At 39.7% G+C, this 14,398-nt stretch overlaps 1 protein-coding gene across 23 annotated transcripts in view; it reads right to left on the bottom strand.

Annotated features, from left to right (window-relative positions):
• The window catches only part of SYNE1 (spectrin repeat containing nuclear envelope protein 1), a 518,258-nt gene that overhangs the window by 206,137 nt on the left and 297,723 nt on the right, over positions 1-14,398 (bottom strand). For all 23 annotated transcript variants that reach the window (XM_074397242.1, XM_074397246.1, XM_074397241.1 and 20 more), the window contains 6 exons: positions 14,029-14,294; positions 7,536-9,696; positions 4,110-4,447; positions 3,769-3,913; positions 2,871-3,089; positions 1,531-1,790 (listed from right to left, as the gene is read on the bottom strand). In XM_074397242.1, the coding sequence (XP_074253343.1) occupies positions 1,531-1,790; positions 2,871-3,089; positions 3,769-3,913; positions 4,110-4,447; positions 7,536-9,696; positions 14,029-14,294 (3,389 nt within the window). The remainder of the gene's footprint in view (positions 1-1,530; positions 1,791-2,870; positions 3,090-3,768; positions 3,914-4,109; positions 4,448-7,535; positions 9,697-14,028; positions 14,295-14,398) is intronic.

Below are 14,398 nucleotides of genomic sequence, written 5' to 3'. Positions count from 1 at the left end.
CACTGCACTCCAGCCTGGGCAAGAAGAGTGAAACTCTGTCTCAAAAAAAAAGAAAAAAAGAAAGTAGTCTTTAAAGAAAGAATCAAGCTTTGGAAATTTCATAATTGATTGTGTTAATAATGTTGACATTTCAAGTCTTCATTTGAATTAATGTAAATTTTGTAAGAAGATTTTAAAAAGTGTTAGGTTACCCTGACATCACCTATAAGAGAGAGGTGAATGAGGTAATATTAGTAAATGACACGAATGAGGTAATATTAGTAAATAACATGAATGAAGTAATAGTAAATGTAGAAATTAAATTATCTATGAATATTTTTTCTCTGGCCCAAGAAGTGAATCAGGGCTGGTTATATATCAAGATTAACCTGCTCTTTCTACTTAATTCACTGCCAGTCAATGGCTATTATTTACCATGGACTGTGTATTATCTTTGCTCCTCTATCCCTGTCACCCCAGATAGCCAAGGAGTTCTCAAGCTTTATCGAAACTAAATTCTTAATAGCTCTCAACTGTTTCCCTCTCATGCTTCATTTTTCATAAATCACCCTTAGGAGCTCCTTGAAAGTGACACACTTTTAATATGATGACCTCCCGGGAGCAGGGGACCACCAGCTTGCCTAAGGAGGGGTGAACTGGTCCAGGTAGGAAATGGAGCAGGTCAAAACTCCCGTGCTGATCAGTAGTGAGATCTCGCCTGTGAATAGTCACTGCACTCCAGCCTGGGCAACATAGCCATAAGCTATTATTTTAAAAAAATATATATAGAAAAAAAAAAGAAAGTGACATGCTTATTCCTTTCTTGCATGTCATTCCCCTGTTTGCAAAATGCAATGCCTAGCTCCATCCTGCTCAGGCTTCTGCTTAAATTCCTCTCCTTGGCTGCTTGTCTCTGCATCGGATTCCCTCAGCTCCCTTTTCACACTTAAGGCTGCCTTAGTCGCCTATCTCTGCTGCTTGACTGTAAAGGACATGAAGGTAGACATATCATGGCATCTCTAAGTACTATCAGATATGTATTTGTTAAACAAATGATTGAAGAGTTAAGGAGTTAAGGAGTTAAGGAAACTGAAAAGCAAAGATGATGGGAATGGATCCTCACAGTTTTTTTGTTTGTTTGTTTGTTTGTTTGTTTGAGACAGAGTCTCACTCTGTTGCCAGGCTGGAGTGCAGTGGTATGATCTTGGCTCACTGCAACCTCCACCTCCCCGGTTCAAGTGATTCTCCTGCCTCAGCCTCTCAAGTAGCTGGGACTACAGGCATGTGCCACCATGCATAGCTAATTTTTGTATTTTTAGTAGAGATGGGGTTCTACCATGTTGGCCAGGCTGGTCTCGAACTCCTGACCTCAGGTGATCCACACTCCTCAGCCTCACAAAATGCTGGGATTACAGGCGTGAACCACTGCACCAGCCAGATCCCCACATTTTTAAGGTGGTGTGAAGGAGCACCTTCATACTCAAGTACCCTATTTATCCCTTTGAGTCAAGGCCAAGTTTAGTAACAGAATGAAAGTAGGTGCATGATTACTTCAGGCATCGATCTTGCATCGCGGTGATTTCCTGCATGAGCGGGGGCTCTCCTCCGGGGGTAGGGAGGGCTCCATCCTGGAGCATGCTGAGGGCTTGCTGCCGCAGCATGCCCAAGGCCAACTGCTGCTGCTCCAGCTCCAGAACAAATGTGTCATGATATTCAAGCAGAGTTAAGAGTTCTGCTTTCGAGGCTTTCTCTGCTGAACTTCCAGGTAACTTATCTTGCAGCTGATCAATCATTTCAGTGGCTTTTTTAACCTGATGACAAATGTGCATACTATGAAGTTCAATAATAAATAAACTGAAAAAAATAGGGTAATTCTCATAAATACCATGCACTAATGTATGAAACCAATTAAAGATGATAAATTCTGTCCAGAATTAAAGATGATAAATTCCACATTTTAGGAAACTGGAACCTGAGCAACCATCTTAAAAGAAAAGGAAACATCACTTCTGTAACCGTGGATGTAAAGCTTTAATCTCAAAATAATATTAGGACAATCATAGACTATATTTAATATAAAAAAGCTTTTTTTAAAAAAAAAAAAAAAAACTAAGCAAACAAAAAACTCTTTCCAATATTTAAGTTAACGAAAATGAGTACCTTTAGGGAAGATATGGCTTAAAACAAAGCTTTAAAAGATGGAAAACGTGGCTGGGCATGGTGGCTAGTGCCTGTAATCCCAGCACTTTGTGAGGCCAAGGCAGGCAGATCACCTGAGGTCTGGAGTTCGAGATCAGCCTGGCCAACATGGCAAAACCCCATCTCTACTAAAAATAGAAAAATTAGCTGTGTGTAGTGGTGGGTGCCTGTAGTCCCAGATACTCGGGAGGCTGAGGCAAGAGAACTGCTTGAACCTGGGTGGTACAGGTTGCAGTGAGCCGAGATTTCAGCACTGCACTCCAGCCTGGGTGACAGAGACTCTATCTCAACTTAAAAAAATAAAAAATAAAAAAGGAAAAAGTTAAATACACAGTTTGGGTAATGAGTTAACTTTCTGCTCATTTTCATGTTTCATGATAAAGAAAAAATACATTGGTCTTTTTCAAGGCCAGTTAAGAAAGCAAATGGTGCAAAATGGGCTTGTTCTCCTTTCAAACTTAATTGCTTGTTTTTTTTTCATTGAAATAATTTGAACCTGACTTGGGACTAAACTGTACAGTGCATTTTGTACTTTGTTTCATAACTTTGTTTTTATGTCATTGAAATAGAGATTTAAAAAACCCTTTTTTACTTTCATAAGGCTGACTTCAAAAAGGAGCAAAATACTGTTTTTCCAAACACACAATAATTAGTGAGGAAAGAAAGGTGAGCCCATGGGCAATGGAGACTACCTTGTTGTTAAAGCCCTTCCACTCGTCCACTGCATCTTCCAGGATCTTCTCCTGGTCCTGGGCCACAGCTCGAAGGCGTGTCCAGCGCTGCCAGACAGTGGTCATCGACCTGCTCAGGGCGGCTTTGCTGGCATCATTTCCAGTTTTCTCCAGTTGTGAAGCTTTGTCTTCAAGGGCCACAATTTTCTCATGGAAAGAGTTCACCACTGACACTAAAGCCTAGGGTTGGGGTTGGGGGACAGAATAGACAAGACAAAGGAGAGATTAATATTTTTTAAGTTCTACGGATCTTGGTAAAGCCCAAAATTCCCTGCAGGAGGACATGTTTCTATATAAATTTATTCTCCTCTAGGAACTCTTACTTTTACATTTATTTTTTTAACCAGAGTTAGTCTTAAAGTTTTTCAACAAGGTAAGGCGAATATTATTTATTTATTAAAAACAAAATTGTATTTTGCTACATAAAATAACATTTTTTTCATTTTTAGAATGCACCACAAATGTAAGTAAAGCAAACATAATATTTTAGTATGTTACATTTTTTTCTTATATTGCTCTGATAAAGGGAGACTCAGTTATTAATTTTTTAGTTTTATTTAAATTAATCTGTTATCAACAAAAAAGTACTTACTGACATTTATTAAGTGCAAATTGCTCTGAACATCTTTTTAAAATCTTAGCTATGCATTTCCAATGGGAATCGTAAAAAGGCAGGTAACAGCATTTAATAAACTTAAAACTTCTATAAAATGTGGTTAAATGCATCCTTATTATATTGAAGCAGTCCAGGTAGAAATGAAGATTTATTTATCTGTTTCTGGAGCCACCACGTTGTGAAGACCCATTACAATTACAGAGAACAGATTTTTTTTTAAAAAAGGAAGACCAAAATGCTGACCTTGTGTTCTGACAATTTTTCTTCTGCTTCATGACTAGAAGAAGTCTTCAACAAAGAAAACTCAGACAATTTCTTTTCTGTATCATTCATCAGTTCAATAACCTCTTCCCTTGCTTTCTGGTAATCTTGCCATTGAGTTGCACATCTTGAAAGAGTCCAACAGAAATTGATAAGTAACATGACATCACATATTTCTACACGAAACTCTAGTGTCAGTATGCCTAATGATACTTAAGAGAGAAGAATGAATTTACATACTAATGTATATCATTTGTGTATTACTACCTTTTGTGTGGAAATTCATTTCACTGAAATATGAGACACAAAACATCCTGAAATACCTCTGCAAGATATCCACTTGGGCACAAGAGTCTTGGCTCATCCTCTGGCTTCTGAGTTCCAGAGAAGCCATTTTCTGTGCTAGGTCTTCTTTGCCGGTTGGCTTGATGAGTGGGTCCAGGTTGGCTACCAGGCTGTGGAGCTCCTGCAGGTTACTGTGGAACTGATCCTCTGTGCTGAAAAACTCCATGTGGCTTTTGAGGTTTTCCTCTGCACTCTCCACATCTAGGCCATTGCCTGCCAGCTGTAACATTTCTTGAGCATCGTCAAGCCAGTCATTAGCTGCTTGAAATACCTGATAATACCTTTGACACTGGCTATATATTTCGGTCAAGGTAGCCTGAAAAACAGCAGTTGCAAACATAATCAACTTTCCTTTGCAACGTGTTTGCAGGAAAGAGTTTCAATCGGTCAGTTGTTTCCCAGTCCTGTCTCATGGGTGTATCTGTTTAAGTGAATTGGTAAATTACTGGAATATTTTTGTGATGCCATCATTATCCTTGATTTTTCCTTATGCTGTTCTTATAATTTTATTATTGCCATTAAATTAAATATTAAGAACAGAAACGGGATCAAAATTTATGTCAGTATCTTCACTAGTTCTGAAACTTCCCTCTCAGATAAATAATATAATGCTTGGTAATATGTGACAGAATGAATGTTTACCAAAGTGCAAGAATGTCTCAGTTGGTTAGAAATATAACAACACGGCCAGGTGTCGTGGCTCATGACTGTAATCTCAGCATTTGGGGAGGCGGAGGGAGGCAGATCACTTGAGGTGAGGCCAGGAGTTTGAGACAAGCCTGGTCAACATGGTGAAACCCTTTCTCTCTTAAAAACACAAAAATTAGCTGAGCATGGTGGTGCATGCCTATAAACCCAGCTACTTGGGAGGCTGGGGCACTCAAATTGCTTGAACCTGAGAGGCGGAGGTTGTAGTGAGCCAAGATCATTTCTCTGCACTCCAGACTCTGTCTCAATTTAAAAAAAAAAAAAAAAAAAGAAAAGAAAAAAAAAAGAAAGAAAGAAAAAGAAAATTAAAAAAAAAAAAGAAATATAACAACACCAAACTTCCAAACTGGCATTTACCAGACCACATAGTAATTTCTGGAAGTGCAACAGTAACCTGTGGGTCTTGTTTAGAGACTAAAATAGAAAAGTTGTAAAGTTTAAGTCTGGAAGTCTGGTCCATTCAATTCCGGAAGGGAAGGAAACACTCTAACCACCCATTAATGACTGGACACAATAAGCTGCGACTGTGCAAGAGAAGATGCATAGAAATGCTAAAGAAAGTACTCATGAGATTAGCACCAGTTAAAGAAAGAACAGGGACAGCAAAGCATAAAATCAGTGGAAGAAATAAGAAATGCCCCGGAAGCATGACATTTAGTTATTTGGACCAAGAAAATCAATAAGACAACATGGCAAAAGCAGAGTCATCTTAACAGAGTTAAGATTTTCATTCAAAACTCATCAAAAGAAGCAAGCTTATCTGACAAATGTTTTTCAGGAATGAAAATTTCTGGTAACTTCTGTTCTTACTCTACATTCCAGATTCTATATCTCTATTTATATGGATAGCTCTAGAAAAATAGTTTAAAATTTGTTTTAAACAATAGCCTTGAATCAACATGAAAAGGTTAACGTGTACTATAGTTTAAAAATTCGAAATTTTACGTGGTTTATTATGATTTTATCCAAATATTAAAAGTTTTACTATGTGAAGTGCTAATCTTAATCTCTGCCGAAAATAAAGTTAAATGAGAGCTAAGATTCATCTGAGGTTACTTTGCATCAGATCTGATGCTAAGAAGATAAACCTAATGAAAGAATCATTAATATCCCTATTCTGCAAGGAGGAACAGAGCTTCAAAGATGTAATTTCCCTGAGATCAAATAGCTGCTATTAAAACTCAGATGTGCCTTTTCCCAGGCTTTAGCCACTGCACTATCCTGATGAAAGCTATCTTTTACCTAAAGGCTTGGCTGCCATCTCCTAGAATCAGAAAGACTGAAGACAGAGATGGAGAAAAGAGGCCAGGAAATTAAAGGAAGTAATCCTCCAGGCACTATTTTTCTCTTCTTATTTTTGAATGCACAGAACTTGTAAGCCCCAGAGCAAGCCGTAATTAGGCCAATCTGGGAAGTTTTGTACATGCTCCCATTTCTTTTCGTTATCCCCAAGTCAAGTAATTATGAGTATTCTAGTCTTTCTTCTGCTGTGCTATTAGGAAGCAAAAGAAAGACAGCACTCATCCCCACAGAAGCGGGGAAGAGATGGGGCAACTAATGGGATACCCCACAATAAAGCAGCTTACTAGCAAGGTCAGGGCTGCATTGTCCATCTGCCTCTCTCCATTTAGACTCTTCATCTAGCACTGATTTTAGAAATACCAGGCTTCTGGCCGGGCGCGGTGGCTCAAGCCTGTAATCCCAGCACTTTGGGAGGCCGAGGCGGGTGGATCACGAGGTCGAGAGATCGAGACCATCCTGGTCAAAATGGTGAAACCCCATCTCTACTAAAAATACAAAAAATTAGCTGGGCATGGTGGCACGTGCCTGTAATCCCAGCTACTCAGGAGGCTGAGGCAGGAGAATTGCTTGAACCCAGGAGGCGGAGGTTGCGGTGAGCCGAGATCGCGCCATTGCACTCCAGCCTGGGTAACAAGAGTGAAACTCCGTCTCAAAAAAAAAAAAAAGAAAAAAGAAAAAAAAGAAAGAAAGAAAAAGAAATACCAGGCTTCATTTTGTTTACAAAAGGCATCATTAATTATTCACTGTTAATCAATTGTGCTACCGATGTACTAATAAATAAAATTAATTATGTTACTAATACCATTTATCATCTCTTTCAAGATGAGAGATCACTGAGACATCACCATTATAAGCAAAGTACAGTCAAGATGGAAACCACATAAAATGAATAACATGCACATAAACAATTAAAATAACCTGGCTGGGTGTGGTGGCTCCCGCCTACAATCCCAGCACTTTGGGAGGCCAGGGAGTGTTGGCAACTTGAGATCAGGAGTTCAAGATCAGCCTGGCCAACATGGTGAAACCCCATCTCTACTAAAAATACAAAAATTAGCTGAGCGTGGTGTCAGACGCCTGTAATCCCAGCTACCTGGGAGGCTGAGGCACAAGAATCACTTGAACTGGGAGGCGGAGTTTGCAGAGAGCCAAGATTGCACCACTGTACTCCAGCCTGGGTGACAGAGGAAAACTCCATCTCAAAAAAAGAAAAGAAAGGATAAAACAAAACAAAAACACAATTAAAATAACTATTTAAGACACTGCTGAAGATGCTTCTGTGTAGTGTTTAGAAAGAAATAAAGAAGCAATTCCAACCAAGCAAACAAATTTCTTGTACCTGTTTACAAATAAGCAGAGTAGAAAAAAGAGAAGTGAAGTCCTATTACACCCACCTGTCTGGTGCGCAAGGCTTCCTGAATGTCTCCATCTAGCTCTGAGAGCTCAGCGAGGCTGTGTTCTAAATCCGCAGAAATCAGTTCCTTGGCTTTTGTGAACTTCTCCTTTTCCTTGTGACTCAGCGCATTCATGATTCTCAAGCTGGACTGGACCTCTTCCTGATGAATTTGGATCTTTCTGATTTCCTCTTGGATGTCCTGCAGGTTGAGGTCTAGAGACACTGGCCCACTGAGTTCTGCCTTCACTCTTCTCAGCCACTCCAGGGAGCGGCTCATCTCAGTCTGGAAGTCTATACTCTGCACCATTCGGCTCTCACATTCTGTCACCGTCTCACCAATGGCAGAAGTCAAGAGTTTTAACTCCTCCTGCCAGGACTGGATCTGATTCCTGGCTTTCTCATAAGCCAAGGGGTCAAGGTGTGGGGCAAGATCTTCAAGATGTATGGCTACTCGTTTCAGTAGAATCCCTGAGTCCTGGAGACTTCCTGCCAGGGAGTGATAGATTTTCAGCTTCTCCTCAGCAGGCAGTGTTTCCTCATTCACTTTGGACTGCTCTTCTTTTACAGACTTCAGTTGTCTCTCTAGCTGTTGGCACATCTTCTCGTGTTCTTGGTAAGCACTGGTGGTGTCTTCTAATAAGCTAACCCTTTGTTCTGTTTGTCGCTTCAGCCTGTGATATAAAGTGACAAGGTGCAGCATCTTATCCGGTTGCCAAGGCTGACCTGTGCTGCGAAAACCTTCTTTTTTCTGATTCAGTTCATCCACTGCCTCCCCAAGACCCACCACTTCGTCCAAAATGGCTCTGCAACCATCTTGCAGAGACGAAGCCTCCTCAACGGCCAGGTCAGTGGGAACTTTGCTCATCCCCAAGAATTGGGCTTCAAGTTCACTCAGAGACTGGGTGGTCAACTCAATCAGGGAAGCATATTCCTTCCGAGCAAGAATTGCTTCCTGGACTTTATAGAATTTGTCTTTAGCCAAGGCAACAATTACATTAAATTGTTGGGGCAAAGCATTTAGCTTTTCACTGAGGTAGGAATGATCGACTTCATTCAGCGATGGTAATATGGTCTGCCCAGTTCTCTGCAGCGTCAGTAGAAGATTTTCGTATTCTGGAGATTGTTCAAGAATGTGCTGGTATTTGGCCAGTTGTGTATGAAGCTCAGCACTCTCATTCATTAGGTTGATTTCAGGAAAAGTAACAATATCTGCCTGTTTTAGCCAGTGGCAAGCTTTATCAAAATCTTCCTTAAAATGCTTCCTAGAAACCAAATTCTTCTCTAGTTCTTGTAACCGGTGACTGCACTTCTGTAGAACACTGTCGTAGACACTCTGCAATTCCTGAAGCTTCCCCAGCACTTCACCCTTTTCCTGCTCTGTGACTCCTTTCATTAATTCACGACCCTGGGCCCAAAGTCCAGTGACTTCATTTTGGTAAGTCTTGAGGCTGGCTTGTGCACTCTTACATGTTTTGACTTGTTTGCTCACATCATCTGGTAACAGACAGATGTGTTCACGGAACATTATCTTTCGCTCATGTTGCTGAATTTGGCTGGTGGCCTGGAACACTGCCATGAGAAACTGGGTTTTCTCAGACAAGGCTTTATTTAAGTACTTTCTTCGCTGGCCCACCAAGTCACTGAGACAATTCACGTGTCTTTGTGCATCAGAGAGAGCCTTCTGGATGACCTGTCGCTCATTGAGACCAAGATCCGCCATCACCCTGTCTGCGTCCTTTATGAGTGATTTCAGGAGCATCTGCTTGGCCTCCAGTTCACTGCAGATGGCCAGGTGATCCATGAGAAGGTTCTGAGCCATCTCTGGAGGAGGGCTCTGCTTAAGGGCCTCAGCAATGTTGGGTTGTTGCTCTTCTGCCCACTCCATTAGCTCCTGAAATCTGGACTGCACCACATTTAACTCCTCCAAGTTGGTGATGGACACTTGGATTTTCCTTTGAATTAGGTCCTCAAGCTGAAACCAACGTTGTTCTAAATGACTCGTCTGTTCTTTGACTAACTCTTTGTCATCTAAATTCAGATGCTCTATCATTTTCTGCTTTTGATCTTTCAGATCTTCAATAGCATGCTTTCTCTCCTGCAATGCCAATGCTAACTTTTTCAGAGCTTCCAGATGGACAGCTGTACTCTCTGCATCAGATCTGAAAACACATGAAAATGTGTAACAGCAAATTAGCTTTAGTCAACATCAATGTTTGCTTATACTATGCTAAGTTACATTTCACCTTTTTGTTTTTGGAGACCGAGTTTTGCTCTTGTTGGCCAGGCTGGCATGTAATGCTGTGATCTCAGCTCACTGCAACCTCCGCCTCCCAGGTTCAAACAAGTCTCCTGCCTCAGCCTCCCATGTAGCTGAGATTACAAGCATGCACCACCATGCCCAGCTAATTTTGTATTTTTAGTAGAGACAGAGTTTCTCCATGTTGGTCAGGCTGGTCTTGAACTCCTGAGCTCAAGTGATCCACCTGCCTCAGCCTCCCAAAGTGCTGAGATTACAGGCGTGAGCCACTACTCCCAGCTGAAAGTTCACCATTTTCTTTAAGTGGATCTTCTGAGCTTAGAATAATTGGGAGTAGCTCAATTCATGGTTTATTGACTGAAGTGCTATAATTAAGGCATACGCGTTTCATCAGATGTCAATACTAGAAGTTGAATCAAATCAAGTTCCCTACTTCTTTCTAGCTTATATTGCCTTCTAATCAAATCAGAATGTGTTTTTATCTTCCTCTGGCTCTTATCAACTGAGCAGAATCTATATGGTAACAAGATCCCTGGATGGTTTGGGTAATGTTAAACAGTGAGAAGCACTGATCTACCATATTCTAGAAAATGATACTGAAAGAAACTAACATGTGATGCGTGATTTATGTGCTTTCTTTTGTGAAGAGGGTCCAACAAACAATATAGTGCTAGGTAGTACAATCCGTAAGGTATAGCCAGCAGCTCTAATGGCTACTTAATTGTGTACTTGGATATTTTCTGCTTATCAATAGAAATCCTTAGTAATAAGTGTGAAATGCAAAGAATTCTCATTCCTTTGATTATGAAGCACACATTAAAAAATGGAATCTTATAGTCTTATTTATTTATTTATTTATTTATTTATTTATTTATTTATTTTGAGATGGAGTTTTGCTCTTATTGCCCAGGCTGGAGTGCAATGGTGCCATCTCAGCTCACCGCAACCTCTGCCACCTAGGTTCAAGTGATTCTCCTGCTTCAGCCTCCTGAGTAGCTGAGATTATAGTCATGCACTACTATGCCTAGCTAATTTTGTATTTTTAGTAGAGATGGGATTTCTCCATGTTGGTCAGGCTGGTCTTGAACTCCCAATCTCAGGTGACCTGCCCACTTCGGCCTCCCAAAGTGCTAGAATTATAGGCCTGAGTCACTGCACCTCGCCTTATAGTCTTCTTTATGTACTACATGATCAGTTCTGAAGTATGAGAAGCAGGGTTGGGAGGCAGTATAAGGAGTTCTGTTTGGGACAAAGTAAGTCTCAGGTACATGTGGGCCTACTGCAAGCCAGAAATATGAGTTGTTAATGTTGACTGGATTTATCCCAAAGATGAGTAAAATACTAAGTATCAAGGAGAAGCAAACAAATCAGAAAATGATATACCAAAATGTACCCCCAAAATCCCCACCATGATTTCATGATATCTAGAACAATGTTTGCAGTTTTCATTGCTGTAAACTAGTAAACCGGTGCACAAGAAGTGTAGATTTTAACAATTATAGTAATCAAAAGTATGGAATGGTTTCATATAATGACCTGGTGTGAGTGTGTGTATTCTTATTTTTCAAAGAACCAAATCATGAGCAAACTCCTGTTCACAACTGCTACAAAGAGAGTAAAATACCTAGAAATACAACTAACAAGGGATGTGAAGAACCTCTTCAAGGAAAGCTACAAACCACTGCTCAAGGAAATAAGAGAGGACACAAACAGATGGAAAAACATTCCATGATCATGGTTAGGAAGAATCAATATCATGAAGGCCATACTGCCCAAAGTAATTTATAGATTAAACACTATCCCCATCAAGTTACCATTGACTTTCTTCACAGAATTGGAAAAAAATCACCTTAAACTTCATATGAAACAAAGAAAGCCTGCATAGCCAAGACAATCCTAAGCAAAAAAGAAAAAAAAAAAGAAAGAAAGAAAAACAAAGCTGGAGGCATCATGCTACCTGACTTCAAATTATACTACAAGGCTACAGTAATTAAAACAGCATGGTACAGTGCCAAAACAGAGATATAGACCAGTGGAACAGAACAGAGGCCTCAGAATTAATGCCACACATCTACAACCATCTGATTTTTGACAAACCTGACTAAAACAAGCAAGGGGGAAAACATGCCCTATTTAATAAAAGCTGTTGGGAAAACTGGCTAGCCATATGCAGAAAGCTGAAACTGGATCCCTTCCTTACACCTTATACAAAAATTAACTCAAGATGGATTAAAGATTTAAACATAAAACCGAACACCATAAAAACACTAGAAGAAAACCTAGGCAGTACCATTCAAGACATAGGCATAGGAAAAGACTTCATGACTAAAAAACCAAAAGTAATGGAAACGAAAGCCAAAATAGACAAATGAGATCTAATTAAACTTAATAGCTTCTGCACAGCATAAGAAAATATCATTAGAGTGAATCAGCAACCAACAGAATGGGGAAAAACTTTTGCAATCTACCCATCTGATAAAGGGCTAATGAACAGAATCTACAAAGAACTTAAACAAGGTTACAAGAAACAGCCAAACCATCCCATCAAAAAGTGGGTGAAGGATAGATATGAAGAGACACTTTTCAAAAGAAGACATTTATGTGACCAAAAAAACATATGAAAAAAAGTTCATCATCACTAATGAAAATCAAAACCACATTGAGATATTATCTCACACCAGTTAGAATGGTGATCATTAAAAAATCTGGAGACAACAGATGCTGGAAAGGATATGGAGAAATAGGAACACTTTTACATTGTTGGAGGGGGTGTACATTAGTTCAACCATTGTGGAAGACAATGTGGCAATTCCTCAAGGACCTAGAACTAGAAATACCATTTGACCCAGCAATCCCATTACTAGGCATATACCTAAAGGATTATAAATTGTTCTATTATAAAGACACATGCACACGTATGTTTATTGTGGCACTGTTCACAATAGCAAAGACTTGGAACCAACCCAAATATCCATCAATGATAGACTAGACAAACAAAATGTGGCACATATACACCATGGAATACTATGCAGACATAAAAAGGTATGAGTTAATGTCCTTTGCAGGGACATGGATGAAGCTGGAAACCATCATTCTCAGCAAACTGATACAAGAACAGAAAACCAAACACCGCATGTTCTCATTCATAAGTGGATGTTGAACAATGAGAACACATGGACACAGGGAGGGGAGCATCACACATGGGGGCCTGTCAGTGGGTGAGAGGGCTAGGGGAGGGACAGCAGGGGGTGGGGAGACTGGGAAGGGATAACATTAGGAGAAATACCCAATGTAGATGACGAGGGGTTGGATACAGCGAACCACCATGGCAGGTGTATACCTATATAACAAAGCTGCACTATCTGCACGTGTACCCCAGAACTTAAAGAATAATTTTAAAAAAGGGAAAACTAAGAGGGGGTCAATAACTACAAAATCACAAAAGACACAAATTAACTGAAATTGGATTGTTCACTAATTTCTAGACTCTTCCAAGAAAAAAAACCTGACTGAATTACATAGAATGCATTCATTACTTTACAGACTTGATAAGAAACCTAGGGAGCATATAGGTTCAACAAGGATTCATTTCATGAATTCATAGATGATATCCCATAACTTATAATTAAGCAAAATTGGAAATATTTTTGGAATATTCTTTGAGGTCACAGAGAAAATGCCATTTTCAAACATTTCTCTTTTACCCACTTGTTAAATTAATATTGAACTAGGAAATCCACAACTCTATATCCATACAAAAACATTAGGTTCATAATGACATTTTACTTACCAACATTAATAATAATAAACAATAGTTGTTATACCTAAGACATTTTAATTTTCTTTCTTTTTTTTTTTTTTTTTTTTTTTTTTTCCTTGAGACAGGGTATTGCTCTACAACCCAGGCTGGAGTGCAGTGGTACAATCTCGGCTCACTGCAGCCTCCTACCCCAGGGTTCAAGTGATTCTCCTGCCTCAGCCTCCCAAGTAGCTGGGATTACAGGCAGGCACTACCACACCCAGCTAATTTTTGTATGTTTTGTAGAGATGGGGTTTCACCACGTTGTCCAGTTGGTCTTGAACTCCTGACCTCAAGTGATCCACAAGCCTTGGCCTCCCAAAGTGCTAAGATTACAGGCATGAACCACTGCACCTGGCCACATTTCAAATTTTTATAGCTATTAGGAAATATCTGGCTTAGCGTTTTAATGACGCATGGGAGAATTTCTGTTACCTCGCCAAGTTATCCCATTCTGTAGTAAATTTTTCTAGGAACACTTCAACGACATTCATACAGTCATGGTAATTTCTTGTCCTCTGAAGATCCTCTTCCCTTTGCAAGCACAGATTGTTAGACTGATGGCACAAATCAAGCCACTGATCATTTAAATGATTTATTTCCTTGTGTTCAGGTGACTCCTCCTTCTTTGTTAACTTATTCACCTTTTCTATTATTGTGTTCATGGATGCCTGTTTGCTCTGTAGTTTCTTAACAAAATCCTAAAGGATAACAACAACAAAAAATAGATAATGTGTAAAGAAATCCCCAAATAAATACAGAGAGGAATACAGACATAAGACTTTAAACACTCTAAGTTTCTTAA

The sequence above is a fragment of the Saimiri boliviensis genome, chromosome 4, assembly GCF_048565385.1.
Source record: "Saimiri boliviensis isolate mSaiBol1 chromosome 4, mSaiBol1.pri, whole genome shotgun sequence".
Classification (NCBI taxonomy): Eukaryota; Metazoa; Chordata; class Mammalia; order Primates; family Cebidae; genus Saimiri; species Saimiri boliviensis.
Note: the sequence above shows the minus strand (reverse complement) of the source record. Positions and strands in the feature narration are given on the sequence as shown.